This window comes from Heterocephalus glaber, unplaced genomic scaffold (assembly GCF_053883595.1).
Source record: "Heterocephalus glaber isolate CG9 unplaced genomic scaffold, H.glaber_assembly_v1.0 deba00000818, whole genome shotgun sequence".
In the NCBI taxonomy this organism is placed as follows: domain Eukaryota; kingdom Metazoa; phylum Chordata; class Mammalia; order Rodentia; family Bathyergidae; genus Heterocephalus; species Heterocephalus glaber.
In genome coordinates, this window is record NW_028258164.1 from 14,169,210 (window position 1) to 14,194,751 (window position 25,542).

Genomic DNA, 25,542 nt, shown 5'->3' on the forward strand with positions numbered 1-25,542 from the left:
GCAGGGAGGCCAGGTTCAGTGGCCGTACATCCAGCTCCGCCTTCCTGAGTGGTAGGCCTAGCTGGGGTCAGAGATTTCCAGTTGGACATCTTCTGTATTGACAAGGCCATGATCCTAGGATGCACTTTTTTTTAAACCTCAGTCTTTTTTTTTAGTACCAGGGATCCAACTCGGTCAGGTCCTTGTGCTTTCAAGACAGGTGGTGTAACCACTGAGCTAAATCCCCAGCCCCGGCCGGCTGTTTTTTTGGTTTTTTGGACCAGGGATTGAACTCAGGTCCTTGAGTTTGCGCAGCAGGCGGCGAAACCACTGAGCTAAATCCCCAACCTAAACCTCAGTCTTAAATTCAACATGACAGTCAGAATTTCCCTCCATAGGGCCCTCCCCTGTGACCAGCTTCCCCATTGTGGTTTGGAAATAACCCTCCATTCCATCTGCTTAGGCTGGAAGCTTGCTATTGCCATCTCCAAATCCTGGGACCCGATGTCTCATTGTCACCAGACCAACCCAGCTGCTGCTCACCCTTCAATCCCCTCCCCATCTCTGCTGCCCTGCTCTCTGGGGAGACCCGGCTCCTTCTTACCTTCTTTCTTCTTCTTGGGCTCTCCAGGAACCCATCTTTGTTACCCCAACCCCACTGGCTTTCGCATTTCTGTCACCCCAGCTTTTCGGCTGTAAGCAGGTTTAAAAAAAAAAATCCCCCAGACTCCTCTAATTTCAGTCCTGTATGCTTCCTGCCATAGAACTCTCTCCATCTGCTGAACCATATTGCCTCTGTCCTGCAAGGCAGCATCCCTACCTTTCTTAGAGGAGGGAGACAGCAGCTCCTCAGGGCGTGGCTGTGGTTCCTCTCCTGGATTGAGCTTCCTGGCACTGCCGCCAGCAGACTTGAGCCTTTATATAAAGTCAGCCAGGGAGCCTGTTTTTTTTCGGGGGGTGAGGCTCTTCTCAGAAAGCAGCGACGTTTCAGAGTGTACCAGAGGTCTTGCCTTGATCCCATTAATGCTTTGGTGAAGGGTTTGTCCTAGCTTCAGGTGACAGTCAGGATGACTGACACTGAAGAAGCTCTGTGGGCACCTTACCTCCTGTCCTGTCCTCTCTCTGCTACTCTCAGTCCCCCAGTCCCCAGCCAAGGCAGGAGGAAGCAGGAGACCGAGTGGCTTTCCTGTGTTTCAGCATAGGATTTGAGAATGGACAGAACATTTTGCTCCATTCCAAGAGAAAACTTGGGCTCAGGAGCCAATGCAGGGGGCTGGACCTTAGAGTCATCCTGTGCCACGGTGGAGGCCGATAGTGACACAGGCTCAGAGAAAGGAGGGATCCAAGCAGACACAGCTGGGGAGACCCCAGTGCCTTAGTTCTCCTCTGTACTATCTCACCCCCAGGAAGAGGAAGGAACTCCCCTACCTTGTGGGGGTCTCCTGGCTGTGTCCTAGAAAAAGAGGCATAGGGGTACTGGGGCTACAGTCCAGATTGGGGACACTGGGCTAAGCCAGCTAGGACCCCAAAGATGCTGTTGGAAAGAGGACCCCAAGGTCCCTGCAGGTATTGGCCTGGGGGTGTCCAGCCCAGGGCATCACAGGCAGGAAGGCCCTGCAGCTCAGCTTTGCATTTCTGGCCTGGGCTCTAGGCCTGGAAGTGGACCGTGACTACGTGTGGATGCCATATGGCCACCATTGTGTTTTGGGAACCGGGCTGTGTCAGCAATGACTTGTTCAGTTCCCCCTTTGTTTCCTCCTAGAGTTTGTGTGTGTGTGTGTGTGTGTGTGTGTGTGTGTGTGTGTGTGTGTTTTAAGAGAGTGAAGTTCCTTTGCGCATTCCAGACAGCCCCACTGGATTTTCCACTGCCTTACTCATTTGGGCCTAAAGGGACCAAGGCTTCTTTTTAGCCTAGGCAGGAAAGGGGGATGAGCTGGGGGCAGGTGTGTTGGGGGAGGCAGGGGGCAGCAGTAAGAGGTCCCAAACTCAGTGCTCACACCCATCCTGACCAGCCCCGAGCCCACCTTGGGTGTTGCACTCTGCCTTACACTTCTTCTCTCTCTTTTTTTTTTTGGTACCGGGGATTGAACTCGGGTCCTTGCGCTTGCACAGCAGGTGGCAGAAACCACTGAGCTAAATCCCCAGCCCCCTACATTTCTTATTTATCTGATGACTGGTCTCACAACATCCCTGTGATATGGAAGGGATAAGGATGGTGGGTCTATTTTTTAAATTATTATTTTGTTTTTTTGAGACAGGGTCACACTATGTTGTTCAGGCGGGCCTGGAACTCCCTCCCAGCAGTCCTCTTGCCTCAGCCTCCTGAGTGCTGGGAGCACAGGTGTGTGCATGCACCACCACACCCGGATTGATGGTTCTATTTAGAGACAGAAAAAGTCTCCTGAGCCAACTTGTCTAGTTTACCATGATCTTCCCCTGTGGGACCTGCTGCCCTGTACTCTGCCCAGGCCTGACTGCCCCAAGGTCTCCTACTGGGGAGGTCTGGGGTGGGCCAGCCCCTGCACCTGTCACTCCCAGGACCCTCCTGCAGTTAGCTATTTAGGGCCAATGCCTGGTGGGGGTGTAGCTGCTTGTGTAGGACTTAGCACACAAGGGTTCTAGGAATTCTGAAAGAGGAGAGCCGTGTGGGTGCTGGTAGGCAGGGGAAGCCGCCTTCGTTCCAGATCCATTTATTTAGCTCCTACTGTGTGGCCCAGTTGCATCTGGTACCACAGAGAGTTGGAGAGCAGAGGGCCAGGAGGGGGATGGAGACAGAGGAAGGGCTAGGTTGGGCTCAGCCAGCAGGAGGTGCCAGGGGCACTGGGAGTGGTGGCAGTAACGCTTGATTTTCAGGGCAAAGCTCAGAGGCCTGGAAAAACTTAGCAAGTTCCCTGCCCTTGAGCTCAGAAGTGGAGATGGTCTGGTGGCCCCAGCTTATCTCAAGTCGCATGTCCTGGGGGTCAGTGAGATGGAAAATCTCCCTCATTCCATTCATCATTGGGCGATGAGGCCCAGAGTGAAACAGTCCTTGTCCCTAGGTACCAAGACTACCAGGCAGGAGGGGAGGGCATGGAAACGATGAGTGGTGCTCAAGGTGCAGGGCGTTGGTCAACGCAGCTGGCCTGTGTGTGTCTGGAGGGGACAGGCAGGTACAGTGGGCAGGACCCTGAAGAAGGAGTTTTTAATGCTCTCTCCTATATTCATTTTTCACCTGCCAAGGTTCCAAGAAACCGCAGGACCTGCTGCTTCCTCCATCAGGACATGGGGGCCCTCGGAGGATTTGGACAGGATGGGGGGCAGGCTGTATGTGAGGCTTTGTCCTGACAGTTCAGTGTGTATGCCATGCATTTGCACCTGGAAGCCCCCTATCAGTGAGCTCCCGCCAGCCATCAGCACACGTCTTGAGCAGGTGTGGAGGGAGCTCTGCCCTTCTTGGAAAGCAGGCATTGCTTTGGGGAGACAACCCCTAACCCCCATCCCCAGCACTACTTGGATGCTGACCCACTTTGCTCCGGTTCTGCGCAGGTGGCTCAAAGTTAGCTTAGTCCATGTTGTTTTCCTCCTGCTGCCAATTGCCTTCCACCGCCAGGCATAGGCCAAAGGCCAGCTCACTCAGCCTGGGGTGGAGGTAGAGAGGGAGGGGAAGGGACCAGCGGCCGGGGCAAGGTTCATTAGCACTTCCGTCTGCCTGTCGGAAGGAGCCCTCCATCCACAGTGCCACCACTCTCTACCTGGCTTCTCCGCAGAGGTTCTGGTTTAGGTTTGCAAGTATCCTGTTCATCTTGCACCTGACATGATCTAGGCCTTGGAGAGACCTTCCTGAGGCCACCCAGAGAGCCACAGAGCCAGGGGTTTTGCCTGGTGTTCTGATGCCAGGTCAGGTGTGCTCCCCGGAACCGATGGTTTGGCCAGGTGGGTACAGGGTCAAGCCACCCTCCAGTGTAACTCACAGGAACTTAGGATGTAACCTAGGGTGAGTCAGGACTCCTCTTCCTTGCTATGATTTTTTCCTGTGTCTTGAAACCCCCTAAATGGTGGCACTTGGGGCTGTCACTCCTGACCATGCATGCAAGGATATAGTGTCCCCCGGTGGAGACACTTGCCCCAGGAACACTATAAAAACCACTTTTTGGTATGGGGGAGGAACTCAGGACCTTGTGCTTGAAGGCAGGCGGCAGCACCACTGAGCTAAATCCCCAGCCCTGTAAAATATATTTTTAAAGCGTTTAATTTAAATCTATATTCAAATGCTGAAAATAAGCGGACACTTGTTATAACCAGGTGGGATAAGGAAGTGGAAGAAACATGTCCTTCCTGCCTGGAGGTGTCTGCTATGCTTCCTTCTAAGGGTTTTCTCACCAGCCTCTGGTCAATTTCATAGTCCTGCTGTTTCACAGCAGAGGTGATTTATTTTTCTTTCTTTTTTTTTTTTTTTTTTAGTTTTGCCAGACAGAGTCTCACTACGTAGTTCATCCTGGCCTTGAACTCACTATGCAGCCCAGGCGGGCCTAGCAGTCTTCCTGTCTCAGCCTCCCAAATGCTAGGATTACAGGTGTGTGCCACCACACCCGATTTTTTTTTTTTTGAGACAGTCTCACTATGTAGTTCAGGCTGGCCTTGAACTCTCAGTGTAGCCCAGGCTGGCCTCAAACTTGTCTACTCCTCCTGCCTTAGCCTCCTAAGTACTGGAATTACAAGCATGTGCCACCAGGCTAGGCTTGGTTGGACTATTTGGAAGTAATTCAGGCTTGGCTCTCTGGCCAGGGTCCTGAGCCTGCCTTCTCTTGGAGCCCTTGGGGACCTCATTGTCGCAAGAGAGCTTGTGAATAGAGGGAAGATGGTGTGTGCCTTAGTCTCCTTACTTGGTTGTGCCTGGGATCACCAAGAACAGTGCCTGGCACCCGGGCACTGCATGTGGACTGCCACTCACTGTTTCCAGAGGCCGCACAGTCTGTTTACAGGTGGTGCACACTGTTTATTGCCTACCTCCTCGTGCATTTGTCTGATCATTTCCTTTGGACACATTCCCAGAAGAAAATGGTAAGACTATGGACTTTGCACATTTTTAGGACTTTTGCTGCCATTCTGATTCCCAGGGGTAGAGATAGCCTGTTCCCTGTCCTGTTTTCCTGGTAGGGAAGAAGAAAGAAAGCAGGTGGGCCTGGAGGCCCATACCTGTCATCCCACCACTCAAGAAGGCTGATAGAGGAGGATCTCCAAGTTCAAGGCCAGCCTGGGCTACCTACTGAGTCAAGGCCAGCCTGAACTACATAGTGAGAACTTGTCTCAACCAAAAGAAAAAGAAAAAAAGGATTAAGTGGTATTTGTTTTACCTTGTGCTATGTTGATTACTATTTGTTTAATTATTCAGCTGTTTGATTTACATTACTAGTGAAAATCATTATTAAAAATATTCTTTTTTTAGGGCCAGGGATTTAGCTTAGTGGTTTCGCAGACTGCTGTGCAAGCTCAAGGACATGAGTTTGATCCCCAGTACCAAAAAAAAAAATTGGGGGGGGGGGGCTTGGGGTGTAGCTTGGGGTAGAGCACTTGCCTAGGTTATGCAGGGCCCTGGAAAGCCCAGCACTGGGGAAAAAAAGTTGGTCATTTTGGTCATTTAAATTTAATTTAACTCTGCTCCTTTTCCTTTTGGTTTGTTGCTTTTTTTTCTTTTTCTTTTTTTTTTCCGGAGACAGGGTCTTGCTATGTAGTTCAGTCTGCCCTTGAATTCACTGTGTAGCCTAAGCTGGCCTTGAACTCACAGTGATCCTGCTGGCTCAGCCTCCCGAGCGCTGGGATTATAGGTGTCACCACCACATGCAGATACACTTCTTGGCAGTGCTACTCTTTTTCTGATTGATTGGGTTTAAAACAACTTTAGTTTCTTAGAGTAGGTTTTTTTTAAATCGTATGTTTCTCGGCTTGCTGGGTGACAGGTCCTGTCTTGGTCTCTGTCAGCACTCTGGCCCTGCCGAGCCAACAGAGCTGTCCTGGGCTGGGCCACCAGGTGCCAGGGTCCCAGCCGGTGGTCCTTTGGCGCCTCTGTGCCTATTGGTGCTGTGTTCTCTCTCTTCCTACCAGCTCCCTCCTAGCTGCCCCGATGGTGCCCGCCTAGAGGACTTTGTATTTTACCTCTTCATTTGATGTTTTGGTAGCTTCTAAACCCAAGCTTTCGAGGTAGAGTGAGAGCCTAGCACAGGGGACAGGGAGCTGGGGAGACCTTGACCCTGCTCAGAGCTATGGGAGGCCCCTGTGTCCTCTCTGCCCGGGCCCGTTCAGGGACATGAACCTTGCCTCTCTCCTTGGAGGGTTTTGCTGTTTGTCAGACAGCATCTCCCCATGTACTTCAGGCTGGCCTTGAACTCACTGTGTAGCCTCAGCTTCCCAAGTGCTGGGATGACAGGCTTATCCACCACGCCAGACAGGGTTTTGGTTAAACAGATCCTAAAGGGAAGCCCTACTGCCTTTATTTGTTAAGAGTTGTGAAGATTATGTGGCATCCCATTTTGCCAGAGCCACCTTGCTTGGTAGAATGTTTTAACATTAGGTGAAGTGGTCACTGGAGTCAGTACAGGGTAGAATTAAGAATCTTGCTCTGGGGCTGGGGATTTAGCTCAGTGGTACCGCAGCCTGCCACAAAAGCGCAAGGTCCTGAGTTCCATCCCTGGTACCAAAAAAAAAAAAAAAAAGAATCTTGCTCTGAGTTAGGCTTGGTGGTGCCCGCCTGTGATCCTAGTACTCAGGAGGCTGAGGCAGGAGGAATGCAAGTTTGAGCCCAGGCTGGGCAACATACCAATTTAGAAAGACCTCGTCTCAAAATAAAAAATAAAAGCAGGGGCTTCAGGTAGCTCAGCTGGTACCACAAAAAAAACAAACAAACCCCAAAACAATAGCAGTAACAAAAAACTGCTGCTCTGGATGCAAGCTACCCAGTGACCTTGGATGAACTGGGTGGGTCCTTTACATCTTTGTCTCTTGGCTTTGTTCTTGGTGAAATGAGAGTAATTGGTACCTGGTGCACAGTGCAGGCCTGAGAATCAGGTAAGTGAAGGAACTCGGGGTTTAGAGGGCGACATCAGACTTAGGGAAGCTCCTAGTGGAAGCCCTCAGCCAGTCCTCACTAGCTGGGTGTCATCGCTAAGCACAGGGCTATGGTGAGTGGGGGACTCACTGAGATCCCACGAGTGTCCCTGCTCCTGGCTATATCCTGAGCCTCAGTGTAAGGGTAGCCTGTGGGGTACACTGGGGCTGCCCAGCCAGACCCAGCAGGGTTGGGGAGTTGGTACTGATGGGTACAGATCCTGGGGACCTTGTAGTCTTGAGGGCACCTGACGTCATCTGTATTCTCTAATTCAGCACTGTCTGGTAGTCTTGGTTGAATCACCTGTACAAATTTAAATTTTCAGGGGCCAGGGATTTAGCTCAGTGGTTTCGCCGCCTGCTGTGCAAGTGCAAGGACCCAAGTTCGATCCCCAGTACCAAAAAAAAAAAAAAAATTTAAATTTTCAAATAGCCACGTTGAAAAGTGTTACCAAAAAAATTGAGCCAGGTGTGGCAGAAAGATTCCCACAGGTTCAAGGGCTGCATAGTGTGTTCAAGGCAGCCTGAACTACTTAGCAAGACCCTGTCTCAAAAATAAAAGTATAATTTATTTTAATACTGCATTTAAACCAATATATCCCAAATGTTCTCATTTTGACATGTACTTTTATTTTTAAAAAGTTTAGTAAGACAGGTTTTATGTAGTTTTTTTCATACTGAATCTTCAAACTCCACTGTGTTTACCTCGAGGACTCTTTTTGGGGGGGTGGCGGGTACCAGGGATTGAACTTGGGAACTTGTACTTTCGAGGCAGATGGCAGAACCACTGAGCTAAATCCCTGGCCCTAGGACTCTTTCTTAGATTGGCAACAAAAGAATTCTTGGTGGTTTTAAAACAATTATGTAAGTATACTTGCCCCCTTCTGTGGTACTGGGGATGGAACCCAGAGCCTCCTCATGCAAGCTAGGCAGGCACTCTAGCATCGAGCTACATCTCCAACATTTTTCTTTCTTCCTTCCTTTCTTTTGAGATGGTCTTGCTAAGCTGCCTAGGCTGGACTTGAACTTCTTTTTTTTTTGTACTCAGGACCTTGTGCTTGCCAGGCAAGTGCGGTGCCACTGAGTTAGATCCCTGGCCCTGGCCTTGAACTTTTGGTCCTCCTGCCTTTGCCTGAGTAGGTGGGATTAGGGGCATGTGCCAACATGCCTGGCTAGTATATGCTTTTTGAATTATCCTTTCAAAGGCTTGAATTGGAAATTTATAGCCAGGTGTGGTTGCACATGCCTGTAATCTCAGCACTGAAGAGCTGAGGCAGGAGGATCACCAAGAGTTGGAGGCCAGCCCTAACTACATAGTGAGACCCTGTCTCAAAGAACAAACAAACAAACAAACAAAAGCCAGAGAGCACGGCTTGGACCCCAGAGAACCAGGGCAGGCTGTGTTCAAGGGCGGGGTGGGCAGGTAGGGAACCTGGGAAGAATCATCTCCCTGGTGTGTCCTGTGTCTCTGCTCCTGGCAGGCTGGGGTTGCAGGGCGGAGGGATCAGAACCTGGGGACAGCAGCGCCACAGCCTTTTCTTCCAAGCACCCTCAAACAGATAGGCAGTATAATTTGTTTTTTCAACAAGTGTGCCTGGCAGCCATGGGCCATGTGGGTGTCTTGAGCGAGAAGACCCCTTGCTCTGAGCAGGAGGCTGGCAGTGGAGGGGATGGCGTGATGAACTGGCACCCAGGAGCAGTCACGCCTGCAGAGGCACGCAGTCTTGCCCTGGGGGATCCCAGGGTTGGAAGCGGGTGCTTTGAAGTGACCAGGGCACAGGGACGGCCTGGGGTGCAGGGACAACGGCCTGTTGCCTTTACAGGCACTGCCAGACACTTTCTTTCAAGACTAGTGATCTTATTATGAAAATTGCTGGCATCGTGTGTTTTTAAACTATGCAGAGTTGCCACCCCACACTCTAGCACTTTGTTTATGCTGCGGATGTCACAAGATTGACAGCTCTTGCTGCGGTGACAGAGTCTCAGGGCTGTGAGCTGGGGTGGCAGGACCTGCTGTGCTGTCTTGGAAGGAGCAGGAAAAAAAGAGTGACTTTTTTTTTCAGTACTGAGGATTGATCCCAGGACCATCATGCTGAGCTGCTAAGTTGCTTCAACTTGCAATCCTCCTGCCTCAGCCTCCCAAAGTGCTGGGATTACAGGCGTGTATCACCACACCTGGCCTTCCGTCTTCTTCTATTTGTCCCGGAAGTTGGGGGCATGAGGATCCTTTCCCCAACTCTCTAGCAGGATCTCCTTCAAACAGGCAGTTCCTCTGTCACTGTAGTGCCAGCCAGACTTCTCTGATATTGTCTCATAGCTGATCCATAGTCAGATTTTCCCAGCGATGCCCAGAACTCTCTTGTAGAGCCTTGTTTTTCCAAATAAGGCTGGACACAGGATGTGTTAGGAGCCCTCGTGATGCTGTTTTTCATATCACACAAATTTTCTCAAGGTCCAGGCCAGTTTTCCTGTGCAAGGCCTGCATTCGGGTGGCCTATGAATTTGGCCATCTGGCATGGTTAGCTTGCTGTCCTGTCCCATCCCCATGCTGCCTGTGAATTGCCATGTGCCCTAGGGGCTCGGCAGGAGAACCCCCCCCATGGGGTCAGAGACTGAGTCAGGACAGTCACAGGGACAGACCGGGTCCCCCAGAGTGCTCACTTCCTCCCCTCTGTTGTTGAGTGGCCATGGAGGTGACACCTCCATATGTGGAAATGAGGTACCCCCTCTCTCCCCCATGGCTTTCTCAGGCTTCCATGGTCCTTGCTTGTCAGTGGTGACGTTGCCATTATCAAAAGGTAGCATCATGATCCGGATGCTGTGTAGCTGCTGTTCTGTCGAGACTGCCCCTTCTACCCCCCTCTTTCTGTATCACTCTCGTCACATGGAATTGTGTTGTTGCTGTTGTTCAAGTGTTAGAACCATTACAAAATTAGCAGGTTTAATTACATTCCTGTGTCTTACAGTGTACATGTGCCAGATAAATGGTTGACACGCCTATTAGGCAGAGTGCTGTGTTCTGGCAAGTTGTTTAGCAGATGTTAAAAACCGAAGAGAAAAAAAGTTGAAGAGGATCAGGGAATCCAGAGGCAGATGCTGTGGGCATGTCTGAATAGCAGCGGGCAAGTCACTTCTGGTGCCTGGGATGGGGGCAAACGGGCCTTCTCTGTGCTGCTGTGGGTGAACGGGAATGAATAAATCAGGTCACCTAGTAACAGGAACAGGTCATGTGCCTTTGAACCCAGCTGTCCTCCTGCCTTTGGGGCCCTCCCTGATGGAAAAGGAAACACAGAACATAGATATTGATTACAGCCTCGCCTGCACCAGCAGGGGAGCCGATTGACTAATTGGTGGGACATCATACTATGAAGTATTATGAAGCCTCTCACAGCTGTGCATCCAGATGCCTGGGCTGGGGCAGCTTGGTGGCACACTGGAGGCCGGGTCCTGTTGTGCGTGTGTGGGATGATACTTCTCCAGGAAGCAGCTCCACTAGGGGTAGAGAAGGGCATGTGCCCCAAGAGTGGCTTTCTGGGTGTGGTGTGATGTGTTAAGTCCTGCAATAAGCAAGGTGCAGTGGTGCATAACCTGTAGTTAGTCCCTTGGGAGGCCGAGGCAGGAGAAGCATCAAGAGTTTGAGGCCAGCCTAGGCTACATAGTGAGTTGAAGGCCAGCTTGAACTATGTGGCCAGCAACAACCTGTCTAAAACATACAAACAAATAAACCCTACCATGAAATTTTAAGAAGACTGGTTAAGTGTAGAGATTGCCTACCCCCGAACCCTCCTCCTTTTGTTCTGAAATGGAACCTGCTTTCATTTCTTTTGTTTCTTTTTACAGAGGTAATGAGTCCTCTAGAAACATTTTAGAAAACAGTGAAATAATCATATTGCAGAGAAGTACATAAAAAGCAGGAAGAATTTATAACCCTAACCAGAGGTGGGCAGCCACTGCAGTGTTTTGTCATTGTTGCTGTGAGTGATGTGTTGTAGTTTTGCATTGGCCTGCCCCCCTGCCCACGGGCCCTTGTGACACACGTTTTTTCTTTCTGCAGTGCTAGGAGAGGAACTCAAGTGCTCTACCGCTGAGCCACACCCCAGCCCACAATTTTCTAACTTGCTTATCACTTATTTCAGTACTAGGGATTGCCCCCAGGGCCTTTGCACTGAACTGCACCCCCAGCCCTCCACCCCTTTTTTTGGTACCAGGGATGGAACTTGGGCCCTTGTGCTTGCAAGGCAGGCGGTGGAACCACTGAGCTACATCGCCGGCCCTCCCCAGCCCTTTTTTTATTTTCTTAATTCTTTTTTTATGAGTACATATTCACAGCACATAATGACCACATTCATCTTGGGGAGTTGGTACATGTGCATAACTCATTGTCATTCTTTTTATGTCCCCTTCCCCCACCTCTTGGTCCCCTTCCCATTTGCAAAAGATGTTTCTTCTTAGCTATCTGTTATTTTGCTCTTTATATTGTTTATATTTTGGGTTTCTCATATTTTCTTGATCTTTTTATCTTTTAAAACTTTTTTCCATAAAAAGTTTTTTCCATGTGATACTGAAGCTTGTGTGTCTGATTTGTTTCATTTAACATGGTCTCAAGGTGCTTCCATTTTCCTACAGATGACTCAAGTTTATTCTTCTTTATGGCAGAGTAGTATGCCACTGTGTATAAATACCACGTTTTTTATCTGTTCATCTGTTGATGGATATAGGCTGCCTCCAGGATTGAGCTGTGATGAGTTGTGCTGCTGTAAACATGGGTATGCATGAATTACTGTAATGATGTCTTTCAGGAAGATACTAGAAGGGAAGTAACTGGGTCAAATGAGATTTTTTTTTTTTTTTTTTGGAGACAGGGTCTTGCTATGTATAGTTCAGGCTGACCTTGAACTCACTGTGTAGTCCAGGCCAGCCCTGAACTCCCAGTGATCCTCCTGCTTCAGCCTCCTGAGTGCTGGGATTATAGGCATGGGCCACTATGCCTGGCTTAACTTTAAACGGTTTTGAGGAATCTCCATACTGATTTCTGTAGCAGTTGTAGTAGTTTACATTCCCACCAACAATGAAGAAAAGGGTTCCTTTTTTTCCATAGCCTTGCCAGCATTGTTGTTTCATTTCTTGATGATGGCTATTCTTTCTGGAGTAAGATGGAATCTGTGTTGTTTTAATTTGCATTTTTCTAATGGCCAATGATATTGAACATTTTTTCATGGTCAGCATGGCCTGGAACTCGCAGCGATCCTCTTGCCTCAGACTCCCAAGTGTTGGGATTACAGGTGTGAGCCACCACCTCCAGATCAGGCTGGCTTTGAACTCATAGCGATCTTCCTGCCTCAGCCTTGTAAGTGCTGGCATTACAGATGTGTGCCATGATGCCTGGCCCACTTTGATCCATTTTGATTTTATGTAGCACATGGTGAGATGTATGGACCTAGAGTTAATGTTCTGCATGTGGAGAGCCAGTTTTCCCAGTGCCACTTGCTAAAGGGTTATCTTTCCTCCAGTGTGTGTTTGGCCCCTTTGTCAAAGATTGGGTGCCTGAATGTGCCTGGGTGGTTTCTTCATTTTCAGTCCTGTTCTGTTGTTCTATGTGTCTGTTTAGTGCCTATACCGTGCTTTTTTTTTTTTTTAATCACTGTAGTTTTGTAGTATAACTTGAAATCCAGGATTATGATGCTTCCTGCTTTGCTCTTGTTGCCCAGAATTGCCTTTACTACCTGTTTTGTTTAGTGACAGGGTCTGGTTATGTTGCTCAGGCTGGCCTTGAACTCAAAACAATACTCTTCCCTCAGTCTATTAAGTACTGGGATTACAGGTGTGTCCTAGCGCTTTTTTGCTACCTTTTTTATTTTTTATTTTGAGACATAGTCTTGCTAAATTGCCCTGAATTTGCAATCCTCCAGCCTTAGCCCAGAGTGCTGGGATTCTAGGCATGTGTCACCACACCTGGCAGTATCTTGCTTTTCTTGAAAAATTTAAGTGTTGCACTCATGCCATCCTTTGGTTCACCTGGCCGTCTGGCCCCTGTGACTCTGTCCACACAGCATGAGCATCTGCATTCCAGGTCAGTATCCAGGCCGCTGTGCCCACTGCTTTCTCTTTTTGACAATTCCACGTGTCCTTGGGAGGGGCGCCCCTGAACCTGGATGGGCCTTGCAGGGACCCTTGGCTGGGGTTGGGGAGCTCAAGGTGGAGGAGCCTTGGAGTGAGGTCTTTCCTGAAGGCCAAGGTGAGGCCATCCCATGTAGGTCCCCAGATGAGGAGCAAGAAAGGAGCTGACCTAGAGGTTCAGCCAGGAAAGCATACAGTGGGACTGGGGAGGGCTCTGGCCAGCCGCCACACGACTGGGGTTCAAGTCACCCACTGACTGGTACCACAGGCCAGTCCTTGGCTTCCGAGCCTCTGATTCTGTGTCTGTGACACAGGAGGTTGCAGGCACTTTCTCAGGGTTACTGTGCAGGGTGAGAGGGCCAGGGGCTGTCGTGTTCAGTGAGCAGTTGTTGTGGTCAGGTGGGTTGGGGCTCTGGGGCACCCACAGTGACTCGGCTTTTGTTAGGGGCCTCCGGCTGGAGGCTGTGTATCCGTGGAGGACCCTACAGCCCAGGCCTCAGGATGAGGTGAGCACTTCAAATAGCGGAGATGAGATGGCTACGCTGTGGAAAGGCGGTGGCAGACAGCCCAGGGCCACTGACCTGGGTGACCAGGGAGACAAGGTGCCCCCAGCTCTGCTGTTGAGATCCCAGGCATGGGAGCTGAGGCGCCTTCAAACTTTGTTGAATGGACTTGGAGTTCTTGGACCTTTGTTGTTGTTAAGATAGCACATACTGTCACCTCTCGGGTCACACTGAGACCCTGAGTGTACTCAGCAGCTCAGGACTGGGAACTCCTCCTTGCTGCTCCTGCAAAATTAGTATATTTTTCTGTGTACTTTATTGCATTTTATTTTTTTATTTTTTTTGGTACTGGGGATCGAACTTGGGTCCTTGTGCTTGAGCAGCAGGCGGCGAAACCACTGAGCTAAATCCCCAGCCCTGCATTTTATTTTTATAAAAAACACCCTATTAAAAAAATGAAAGTGAATAAAAGTGCTAGAATTACTGCTAAGGAATGCATTTTAAAAACCCATTTAGGCTGGGCATGGTAGCTCATGCCTGTAATCCCAGCACTTGGGAGGCTGAGGCAGGAAGATTGCTTCGAGTTTGAGGCCAGCTTGTACTACACAGCAAGATTCTGTCTCAAAAAAAAAAAAAAAAAAGCCTGTTCAGCTGACACACCTGTAATTTTGGGAGGCTGAGGCAGGAGGATCACCGCAAATTCAAGGCCAGCCTGGGCTACATAGTATGAGACACTGTCTCGGAAAAAAAAAAAAAATAGGGCCGGGGATTTAGCTCAGTGGTTCCGCTGCCTGCCTTGCAAGCGCAAGGTCCCAAGTTCAATCCCCGGTACCAAAAAAAAAAAAAATCCATTGTGCTGGAAAAAAACACATTTCTAGCTCATAGAACTTCTGCTGGACTATGAGCTCATTTTTTTTTGTTTTTTGAGGGAGGGTATCACTATAGTTTAGGCTGGCCTTAAATTTGCTATGGAGCCCAGGCTGACACAGAACCTGCCATCCTCCTGCCTCAGCCTTCCAAGTACTAGCATGACAGGTGTGTGCCACCATGTCCAGCCTATGTGTTAAGTTTTTTGGGGGTTTTTTTGGTACCGGGATTGAACTTGGGACTTTGCACTTGCGAGGCAGGTGGCGGAACCACTGAGCTAAATCCCCAGCCCAAGTTTTGAAGGGAGAGAATGACATTAAAAAACATGTGAAAAGCCAGGCGTAGTGGCACATGCCTATAATCTCAGCACTCAGGAGGCTGAGGTAGGAGGATCACCAAGAGTTTGAGGCCAGCGGAGCTACATAGTGAGTTCAAGGCCAGCCTGAATTCCATAATGAGAACCTGTCTCAAAAACAAAACAAAACAAAACAAAACAAAAAACCATGAAGTGAACAAGGTGTAATGGCACACACCTGGAATCCCGGCACTCGGGAGGATAGAGAATTAGGGCCCAGCGTGGGCTGTGAGGGCTGCTGCTGGTCTCCACCTCCTTTTTGCCAGGTTGGAGAGGAATAGTGAACAATACTTGGCCCCATGGCAGGCATGGGGTGGCACATGCAGTCCCCTTCATTTTTAAAAAAATTTAGGTTTTTTTTGAGACTGGATGTCCCATGTATTCCAGTCTGGTCTTGAACTCACTGTGTAGCCCAAGCTGGTCTTGAGCTCACAACCGTTTTCCTGCCTTGGCCCCATAAGTGCTGGAATTATAGATGTGTATCACCACACCTAGCTGGGGTCATGGTTTTAAAAGGCACATCTGCCTCCTGGGGTCACAGTGGACAGCACATTGTCGGGATTGGTGCCAGGAGACCAGAAGGAGTCTGGCTCAGGCAGGGTAGAGAGGTCGTTGGTGGCTCACCTTGGACAGGGAGATGAGGGTGACCCTGCAAGGACTGGGCTTATACAACTCGGTAGCAGCTGCTGGCTGCATGTAGGGCAGAGAAGCTTACTGGGTGGAAATAGGGTGAGAATGTAGAGGTGAATTGTTCCGGGTGCCTGTAAGGAGGATTGTGTCCTCAGGCTGTGTCCTCAGGCTGCCAGCATGAAGGGGCTGCCTGGGGCTGCCCCAGGACTCAGCCCCTCTTCATGATCCCTCACTTGGAGACCTGTGCCCTGGGACAGAGCCTGCCAGCACTTCAGCCTCAAGAGCTTGGGATGCTTCTCACTACTTCCTGGCCTGGGTGACCATGCCATGTAGCTGTAGGAGTCCCCCATCCCTGAGTCCCTGCCAGCTTTTCCCTTGCAGCTAGTGCTTGGGACTGTGGGAAGATGTTTTGCTGCCACCTTGTGGGCAAGAAAAGCCAGATGCATCTTGGAGGCCAGCGTGGCTCTGGGACCACAGAACATTGAAAAAGCCTGCGGCCTTTCCCTGCAGAGCCAGCCTCCAGCTTCCACCTCCAAAGATAGTTGCTCCTTCCTCATCCACCTGCCAGCTTCCTATGTGCTGTGTGACCTCACCAGGCACAGCCCAGGACTTATTAGTGCCTTGGCCAGCAAACACTGGGTGGGGACCAAGTGCCAGCCTTCATGGGCTTCCTGGGGTAGAGCTGCCTTCCCTCTTTGTCACGATAGGGCTGTGTCTCATGTCCCTTTTCCCCCAGCCCAACCCAGGGAGCCTTCTCCTTCTGCATAGGACACTGGATGTGCCAGTGCATGGCTCAGCCAGCTGTTGGGCACATCTGGAGTCAGACTCCAGGTGCTCAGGGAAGGAGGGGGGCCTGGTGTTCGGCTTCTGCACTTTCTGCCTGGCAGAAGTGGTGGTCATCCATCCTGACCCAGAATCCACACCACAGGTACCTGTGAGAGGGTTCATATTGAATTTCCTGGAAACCGAAACATCCACAGAGCTTTCCAGGCCTTAGAAGGAAGTATACACTTGGTGCTTCTGAAAGCCTGAATTAGACTAGTTCTTTGGGATTTCAGTCGATCTGGTCTAGGAATTCCTAGCCTGGAGCTTTTTAGGGCTGCCTTCTGTGCCTCAGGCCCAGGGGGTTATGACTATGTGGAATTTTGCAGCAGGATCCCATCAGATGCAGGAGAGAAACCATGTCTCTGGCCTGGGGCTCACCCCTTGAGGAACAGAGGTGTATGCTTGCCCCTGCTCTGCCTTTTGGGGTCCTTGATTGACCCAATGTTTAGCCAGGAGGTGCCCTTGTCTCTAATTTCTCTGGATCAGGAAAATTTTCTGGGGAAAAGGGCTGGAGGAGGTGGATAAGTGAGGAACAGAAGCCGTGCAGCTTGGGAACTGACCCAAGCTTTCGGCCCAGACAGATTCTGTAGGCCCAGGGGGACCTGGAAGCTCCGCGTCCTCTGAGATTGAACAACACTGTCTTGGGGACTGGGCACAGGTGCCTGCCCTCTCTGGTTGTGCCTGTGTGTACACACATGCATGTGCGTGTGCAGGTTTTTGTGACTAGCATTGTGAAGCTGGGGCACTCTTTTTTTCAATACTAAGGATTGAACCCAGGGCCTTTGCACTGAGCTATGCCTCCTGATCCTTTTTAAATTTTGAGACAGGGTCTCACTAAGTTGCTAAGTTACCTAGACTGGGTTTAAGGTTGTGAGTCTCTTGCCTCAGCCTCCCAGAGTGCTGGGATTGCAGGCGTGCTCCACCACGCCCAGTTGGACAGCTTTAGTTTTTTGAGGAATAATGAGGGGACCAACAGACAGATGCAGATAGCAAAGTCAAAGCAGTTTTTCTTCTGTAACTCAGGAAGGTTGGCTGGATTATACTTGGAAATGTGAGTTGAGTTCAGAGTTGGGTTCTTGTCGCTGTTCCTGCCCAAGAACCCTGGGAAAGACTCCTCTGGAGCCAGTCTTTTACTGGGGAATGTACATCCTGGGTAGGAGGAAGCAGCCTGACCTCAATGCTAGTAATAACTAGTCCTACAAAATGCAAAATGCCCTGGAGATCCAGCCCGGGACTTGGGAGTTTCCAGCCCTCAGAAGTCTGCAGGCACCTAGGCTGGGGCGGTCCCTGTCTTCCCAGGCATCCCCAGCCCCAGCCCCCTCAGGAATGTACGTTTATCTCCTCCTGCCTCTGAGGGGACCTGGAATGCTAAAGCTTCAAAGGACTCTGGGAGTTGGTTTGGACTGGGGTGGAGGAAACCCTGGGAGCAAGATCTCTTTCCAGGCCCCAAGCCCCCCCTCATCCCTTGCCACTGCCTAAACTGGTTTCTCCTGATCCATTCCTGTGGAAAACTGCATGCAACCCTGCACCTCTGTGGATCTCAGAAGCCAGCTCTCTTGAGGCCTGGGAGAGGAGGGATGTGGACAGTGCTGGGTTCAGCACAGCAAACAGCTCCTGCTCTGTTCTGGGAGAACCTGGATTTTCTGGTGTCTGGTGTAGGCTGCACCCATGAACCAAGAAGGCATCGGAGTGTGTGGTGTTTCCCTCAACAGAGTCAGGCCCTACATCAGCTGGACAGGAAGGGAGGCCCAGCAAGCAATGGGGCAGCCACCAGAGATCTCAGCAGTGTCACCTGCCTAGAGCTGTGATCCAGGCCTGGAGGTTATCTGTGGATTTTTCTGCTGCTCTTGGGCAGGATGATACTTAACCCAAATTGGGCAGATGAGTATCTTCTGGATCTTCTAATCTCCAAAGAACGAGACACCCTTGGTCATTAGCAGCCGCTGTCGATTCCACCACCTCTCAGCCTCAGAGTGGGCCAAACCCTGAGATAGGATCTCCTCGATCAAACTCCCCACTTTACAGATGCCCAGCGATGGCCTAAGACTCACCTCCTGAGTCCTAATAAATCCAGCCTTGGTGTCCTCAGTCCATCTGATTGCTCTTCCTTCAGAGAGCGAAAATGGTACACTTTTTTCCAAAATGGTGCCCACTGTGTGATGGCCTCCAGGACTGTTACTTATTTGGCCTGCTCTTAATGACAGCTCCTCACCTACCTGCCCAGTCCTAGGAGGAGCCCTGGGCTGGAATTTCCTGTTTTTTGAGGGCTCCCGGGGCTGCCCCAGCAGGCCGGCCCCCTGCTCCGCCGCCGTTCCTCGGTGTTCCAGGCCAGACTTGCCACCTGCCTCTCCCGGCTGGGCTGGCTCCCAGCCCCTCCAGGTCTGGGCTTGCCGGCTGCTGCGGGGTGGAGGAGTCGAGGGACTTGGTTGGGCCCACACCAGGCGCCCAGAGGCCGGAGGTCCGTGCGCCCTCGGCCACGGCCCCGGCCCGGGCCCAGCCCCGCGCCCCTCGCCATGGGCCTGGCCTTCCTCGTCCGCGGGCCCTGAGCATGGAGCGGGGCTGGCCGTCGCGGGGGGACAGCTGCAGCGGGGAGCGGCCTGCCGCCTGCCGCCGCGCCCGGAGCGTCAGCGACTCGCTGGACCTGCACTGCGCCCTGGCCGGCTGCCCCGCCGCCACCCTGCAGGCCGCCCTGTGCGCAGCGCGCGAGCAGCCAGCACGGCCTCGGAGTGTCTGCTCGGCTGACCCAGGGCCCGCGCCCCCGGGCGCCCGCAGCCTGCTGCTTGGCCTCCTGCGGCCACGCCTGGGCCGCCGGGGCCCCGAGCCCTCGGGGCGGCCCGGTTCCTCGGTGGCCAGTCCCGCGCCCAGCCCCTCACCCGCCCGGCGCAGCCGCGCCCCGGGGGAGCCGGCGCCGCGCCCCCGGCCCACCAGCATGACGTTCCTGGAGCTGAACCGCCTGGAGCTGGCTGCCGCCGAGACGTCGCCTGGCGCGGGGGCGGGCACGGGGCTGGGGCGCGCAGGTAGCGCGGGCTTCCTGCGCGGTGCCTCCCTCTGGAGCAGCCAGAGGTGGCAGGTGTTCCGTGGGACGCGCAGTGCGGAGACCTCCCGGCGTGGCCTCTCAGCGCTCAGAAAGAGCTTCAGCTTCCGCCTGCGCCGTGGCCAAGAGATACGGCGCTCCGAGTCCGGGCTGTTGGCCCGGCCGCCCCGTGCGCGCACCCGCAGCGACGGCGACGCCAGCTCCCTGGGCGCCTTCCCCAGCCGCCGCGACCTGCTGGGCGCCGAGACCCAGCGCGCCACGCCCGAGCCTGGCCGCCCCCGCGCCGCTGCCAGCCTCTGGAAGCTGCTCACCAGCCGCTTCCGCCGGAGGGAGCCCGTTTCACTGTGGGGCCGCCGCGACCCAGGGCTTCGGGGCGCGCGGAGCGGTAAGGGGTGTCGGCCCCCCAGAGTGGCTTCTGGGGTGAAAGCTGTCAGGAAACTGCAGGACATTACCTGGTAGAGGCGCCATGTGCCCAAGTAGCTGGGAATGGCCTAGATGCCATCAGCACCCAGCCCTCCCCTGGGGGGGGGGTGTCCTCCAGTGTTCAGAGGAGGTGGCAGTGACAGAGAAGGACTCTAGGCCCCAGTAGGCTATGGTACCAGCCAGGCACCCTGGAGTAGACCAGAGTTCGAATGCAGTCCTCCCATTTTTGGGATGCACAGTTGCAGTATGCGAAGGAAGGAACCCCCCGGCCCCGCCCCAGTCGGATGGCTCTAGGCCAGGCAGTTTCTTAGGGTGGACCTCTGTAGGTGGGGTCAGGGACTGTTGTCGGGTAGTAATGATTACAGTGTAACAGTGCAAGGGCAAGACAAAGGCCAGCTCAGGCCTGGCCACCTCATGCTAGTTGGAGGTTGGAGGTGCACACTAGAAGGAAAAGGGGACAGGTCTGGCTGTCACTGGGCATCTGGGGGCTGGAGGCTTCCTGAGAGTCAGGGGCCCTTTGGTACTGGGAGTGGAGGGCAAGGAAGGGAGGGAGGCTGGGGATGGGCTCACAGCTGAGAAGCTAGGGAGGAGGCCTGATAAGGCGGAGCTGGCTAGATAGGCCTGGCTGGACCCGCCCCTATAGAACAGGGCCAGGTGAGGCCCCGCCTTTTTCACCCTGGCTCGGGAATGTGGTGGGTGGCCCCACCCTGCCAGGTGAGCTGTTCCTACTTGCAGAAGGCTGGCCCACCCCCCTGCCAGGGGCCTGTCCATTGTGGGTCAGCCTGAGACCTACCAGAGTGGCCTCTACCTGGAGTGAGAGGCACCTGGGCACCGGGCCAGGTGGGCACTGTTTACCTGCTTGCTGCAGCATAAAGATGGACTGGAAGGACACAAGAAAGTCCAGGAAGGACTGAGCCTCGGCCCTCACTTCTGTTCTGTAGACTGTCCTCACTGTCCTGCTCGCTTGGGAAAACCCCTCCACTGCTCCCTAGGGAACTAGTATGTGTGCCAGTGTGGCCCTGACAGGGTGGCTCTGTCTTCACAGACTCATTTGTGAACAGCCAGGAGTGGACGCTAAGCCGCTCAGTGCCAGAGCTTAAAGTGGTGAGTGAGCTGGGGGAGACCTGGGGACTCCATGGCTGGGTGAGCCAGGCTCAGAGCATGGGCCTGGGCATGGATTGCTTCTCTTGGTGTCCCTCCCCTTCCCCTGTGGCCTTGGCTTCCTCCACAGCCTCATGGTTCTTCTGAGCCCCTTTCCCCTCCTGCCTGCTGCATCCTTTCTTTGTGTTTTGAGACAGGGTCTCACTATATATTCCGGGCTGGCCTTGAACTTGTGGCCGTCCTCCTGCTTCACCCTCCCAAGTGCTGGGATTACAGGCATGCGCCACCACGTCAGTCTCCTAAATGCTCTTTATTCACCCTGCAGCCTGGTCTTTCTTCTCCTGTATGCCTTTGACCTTTGCTGTGCCCTTTCCTGTCCTGCAGGGCATAGTGGGAAACTTGTCCAGTGGAAAGTCGGCTCTGGTGCACCGCTATCTCACAGGAACCTATGTCCAAGAGGAATCCCCAGAAGGTGAGTGCCACTTGAGCCCTTTCGCTGCTGCAGTGTCTTAAGTGGGTGCCTCGAGCTCCTTTTCCTCCCCAGTCCTCTTATCTCTTCCATGTGGAGCCTGCCCTACCTGGCCCCGGGTACCCTGTCTGAATTTGGTCCTGACCTTGTGCTCTGTCCTAGGCGGTCGGTTTAAGAAGGAGATCGTGGTGGATGGTCAGAGTTACCTGCTGCTGATCCGAGATGAAGGTGGCCCTCCGGAGCTCCAGGTGATGCCTCTGCCCCGGCTGCGGCTGCCCCTGTGCACAGCACCCCTCCCTGGGCCTCCCTGGCTCCCTGGTCCGGGTTGCCTGTCTGGGGAGCAAGGCCTGCCAGGATCTGCCACCTGCCCACCTCTTGCTGGGGTGGCAGGGCCCAGGTAAGGGTTCTAACTCTGCTTGCTCTCTTCTAGTTTGCAGCCTGGGTAGACGCCGTGGTATTTGTGTTCAGCCTGGAGGATGAGATCAGCTTCCAGACAGTGTACAACTACTTCCTGCGGCTCTGCAGCTTCCGAAATGCCAGCGAGGTGCCCATGGTGCTGGTGGGCACACAGGGTGAGCTGGCAGGACAGTGGAGGCAGACGAGGAGAGTGCCTCCATCCCCACTTCCATCCCAGCAATGGTGGTCTCTCGGCCCCTTCTCTGTGGATTGTAACCCAGGGCTTCCCTCAGTTACTTTTCTCTGGCTAAGTCTGGCAAACCGTGTGCCACAGATTCTTATCCACAGTATTTTTGTTGTTTGTTTTTTGTTTTTTGAGATAGGGTCTCGCTGTGTAGTTCAGGCTGGGCTAAAACTTACTATATAGCCCAGGCTGGCCTGGAACTCACAGGGATCCTCCTGCCTCAGCTTCCAGGGCGCTGGATTACATGTGTGCACCACCACACCCAGCTTCATGTTCCAAGTTTTGGGTTTTTTTGGTTTCAGGGATTGAACTCAGGACTTTGCACTTGCAAGGCAGGCAGGGGCACCACTGAGCTAAATCCCTGGCCCACGTCCCAAGTTTTTGAGAGGAATAAACAGCTCAGAAATTAAGTCGTCGGCTCCAAGGCTCAGACACCTTGGTTATTGGTGCTCTGTGCACCCTCCTGGCCAGGCCCTCTGCCCACCGACCCTTGCCACGCACATCTGTCCCCTGGCCCCTCCCAGCCAGCTGAGTGACCCTCACCTCTCCAACAGACGCCATAAGTGCTGCCAACCCCCGGGTCATTGACGATGGCCGGGCCCGCAAACTCTCCACGGACCTGAAACGCTGCACCTATTATGAGACGTGTGCAACCTACGGGCTCAACGTGGAGCGCGTCTTCCAGGACGGTAACTCGGGCTCGGGCTCGGGCTCGGCACAGGGTGGAGGACGGCTCCCCGGCTGGCAGCTGCACGTTTTGGGGAGTGGTGCTGCATGGGCTTTCTCCCCAGGGGATATAATGACTCTTCTGTCCCCTGTAGTGGCCCAGAAAGTGGTGGCCTTGCGGAAGAAGCAGCAGCTTGCTATCGGGCCCTGCAAATCTCTGCCCAACTCGCCCAGCCACTCGGCTGTGTCCGCCGCCTCCATCCCGGCCGTGCACATCAACCAGGTGTGGTTGCCACCCCATACTCCCTGGTCCTGGCCCCAGCCTGTCTGTCTCGAGCGTCCACCTCATCTTCACCCTGCCCACCTCCCTCTGCCTCTGGCCTCGCATGCAGCACCGGCGCGACTTCCATTTAGCCTGCACCATCGGACCTGGCCTCGGCTCTGCCCCATGGTGACTGTCCCTCCCCGCTCCCAGCTTTCATCCCTGCCATCCCTCCCAGCCACTTCTGCTTAGAAAGTACAAACCGGTGCTCTTGTGAGCACTGTGACAGTCGTCTCGAGAGCTGCTGCTTGTGGCAGCTCGCTGTGGGCACAGGGCAGGGAGAGGGTTCTTTTAGGCCTGCTCAACACTGGCCCTTGGCAGCCTGGCCCAACCCCTCTCCTTTCCTCTCCTGGTGAGCCCCTCTTTCACTCACCAGCCGCCTCAGTGCCATCCTCCCCCAAGAGGAGGAAACAGCCAACAGCCTTGTGCCCACTAAGCAGTGGTTTAGCCCTTGAAAAGTGTTGGCATTTTAGGAGGGCAGCACTTGTCCCGAGAGGTGAATGGCTGAAGGTGTCATGGGTGGTTGGGGGGGGCTTCAGAGCCAGGTCCTGCCACTGCCCATCTCAGCGCTACATGGATACCTGTCAACCGGTAGATACGTGTCCAGAGACCTGTAGGTACCTGTAGACAGGTATCCTGTTGCTGGGTCAGCTTTTGGCCCTTGGCACCTGGGCCAGCCCTTGGTTCTCTATCTGCGTGTACCACTTTGCCATGCTGTGCTGCAGACCCTGGGCCACCTATGGATGGGCTCCGTGGAGTGGTCAGGCCAACAGCCGCCGTGCTACCCAGTGACAGCCTGGGTGTGGTTCAGATGCCCTTCCCTTTAGGGCTTGTGAGAAAGTGCAAAGGTTTCCATGGGGAAAGAGGAGGAGGAGGAGGAGGAGGAGGAGGACAACGATGACTAGGGCTTTCTTGGCTGGCTGAGCAGCTGCTCTCTCCGTCTGCAAACCAGGCCAGGGTTCTTGCAGGGCAGCTGTTTGGGGGACCCCTCCCCCCAGGGAGGCTGTGGGGTTGGTGAGGCCACACCCTGTGCTCCTTTGGTTTCAAGGGAAGTGAGCCATCAGACAGATGGGGTGCAGGCACCTGGTTTCCCTGTGCTGTCTCCCGAGTCCTGGAGTCTGTCTCCTGCATTCTTGTCTCCATTTCTGTGAGCTCTGCTGTCTTCCTCTTCCTTTCCCTCTTCTGTGCTTTACCTGCAGCTCGCTCGGCAGCCTTAGCTCAGTCCTGCCCTCTGCCTTGGCCTTCGGAACCCTTTTCCCTCCCACACACTTGTGGACCTCAGGCTTCCCCACACCTTGTGCCCAGCCTAGACCCCAGCTCACACCTGTCAGTGTCCTGTCCCTGGCACGCATTACTTGCTTTGGAGGAGGCACATCCAGGTGACCTGCCTCCTCCTTCCAGGCCAATCTGCTAGCCAGGGTCCACAGTTGGCTCATTTTCAGGCTTCGTCCTGATTTTGGCCTGGTGACCCTCACCTCTGGTTTAGCTTCCTGTTTGGGGCTGAAGGAGCCCAAGCCTCAGGACAGAGATGCTCTGGCTTCAAGGGCAGCCCTGGAGAGCAGTCATGACAGGTTCCTTCCAGCCTCTAGGCCAGGGCAACTCCCCCGTGCACCCAGGCCAGTTCCCCGGCACCTGCCCCAGAGCCTCCCTCAGCACCCCTCTCTGTCCATAGGCCACAAATGGCGGCAGCAGCGCCTTCAGCGACTACTCGTCCTCAGTCCCCTCTACCCCCAGCATCAGCCAGCGGGAACTGCGCATCGAGACCATCGCTGCCTCCTCCACCCCCACGCCCATCCGCAAGCAGTCCAAGCGGCGCTCCAACATCTTCACGGTACGTGCCCTGCCCTCCTCCCTGCCCAGCCGCCTTGCAGCGCGGGCAGGGCCGAGCGCCGAGCACCCAGCCAGGAGGACACGGGAGGCCCTAGGTCAGGATGATGCCACTGCAGCCTTCCGCTCTCGCACGTAGACACACATGGCTTCTGGAGGCTCCCGGCCGGGCCCCCAGAGTCTTGCAGACCCGTCCTGTGGGCCCACAAGGGGCTGCTTCCCTTGGCTTCCCAAACCACACCCCCAGCCCTCCACCCCGTGTGCACAGGCTTGCCCCTGCAGCCTCCCCCCACCCAGCCCCAGGTCTCTGTGTCAGCTTGCACGGATCTTGGGACTCTTGGCCTAACTGCCCTGACCCCTTTGATTCAACAGCTAATGAACCGGAGGCCGGAAGGCTGTTTGCCCAAGGCGACACAGAGGGTTAGCTGGCCGAGCTAGAGTCAGAGCCAGGCCTCCCAATCCACCTTCCGGCTCTTTTTCCATTACCCCACTGCCGAGGGGAACTCTCATGCTTCCCACCCACCGCTGTGATTGGTTTAACAAAGGCTTAGCCATCTTTTCCTGGGCTTCACCACGCTGCCTCGTACCTCCCGCTCAGGTTTGTCCTGTCTCCTTGTGAGCTCTTGCCCCTCTGCTCTTAGGCCCCTGCGCCTGCCATCTCTCTACCCCCCAGTTCTTGCAGTGTCTGCCACGCTCTGTCCCTC

At 53.7% G+C, this 25,542-nt stretch overlaps 1 protein-coding gene across 9 annotated transcripts in view; it reads left to right on the top strand.

The window, feature by feature from the left end:
- Agap3 (ArfGAP with GTPase domain, ankyrin repeat and PH domain 3) overlaps positions 1–25,542 on the top strand; it is a 48,956-nt gene that overhangs the window by 2,464 nt on the left and 20,950 nt on the right. For 3 of the 9 annotated variants that reach the window (XM_004860379.3, XM_013078029.3, XM_004860381.4), the window contains exons 2-8: positions 20,859–20,917; positions 21,299–21,386; positions 21,546–21,631; positions 21,814–21,955; positions 22,578–22,712; positions 22,845–22,972; positions 24,684–24,842. In XM_004860379.3, coding sequence (XP_004860436.1) covers positions 20,859–20,917; positions 21,299–21,386; positions 21,546–21,631; positions 21,814–21,955; positions 22,578–22,712; positions 22,845–22,972; positions 24,684–24,842 — 797 coding nt within the window. Of the gene's footprint in view, positions 1–3,644; positions 3,892–14,529; positions 19,776–20,858; positions 20,918–21,298; positions 21,387–21,545; positions 21,632–21,813; positions 21,956–22,577; positions 22,713–22,844; positions 22,973–24,683; positions 24,843–25,542 lie in introns of those variants that run through there. The other 6 variants (XM_013078030.3, XM_087207812.1, XM_013078032.3 and 3 more) reach the window with 6 other exon arrangements.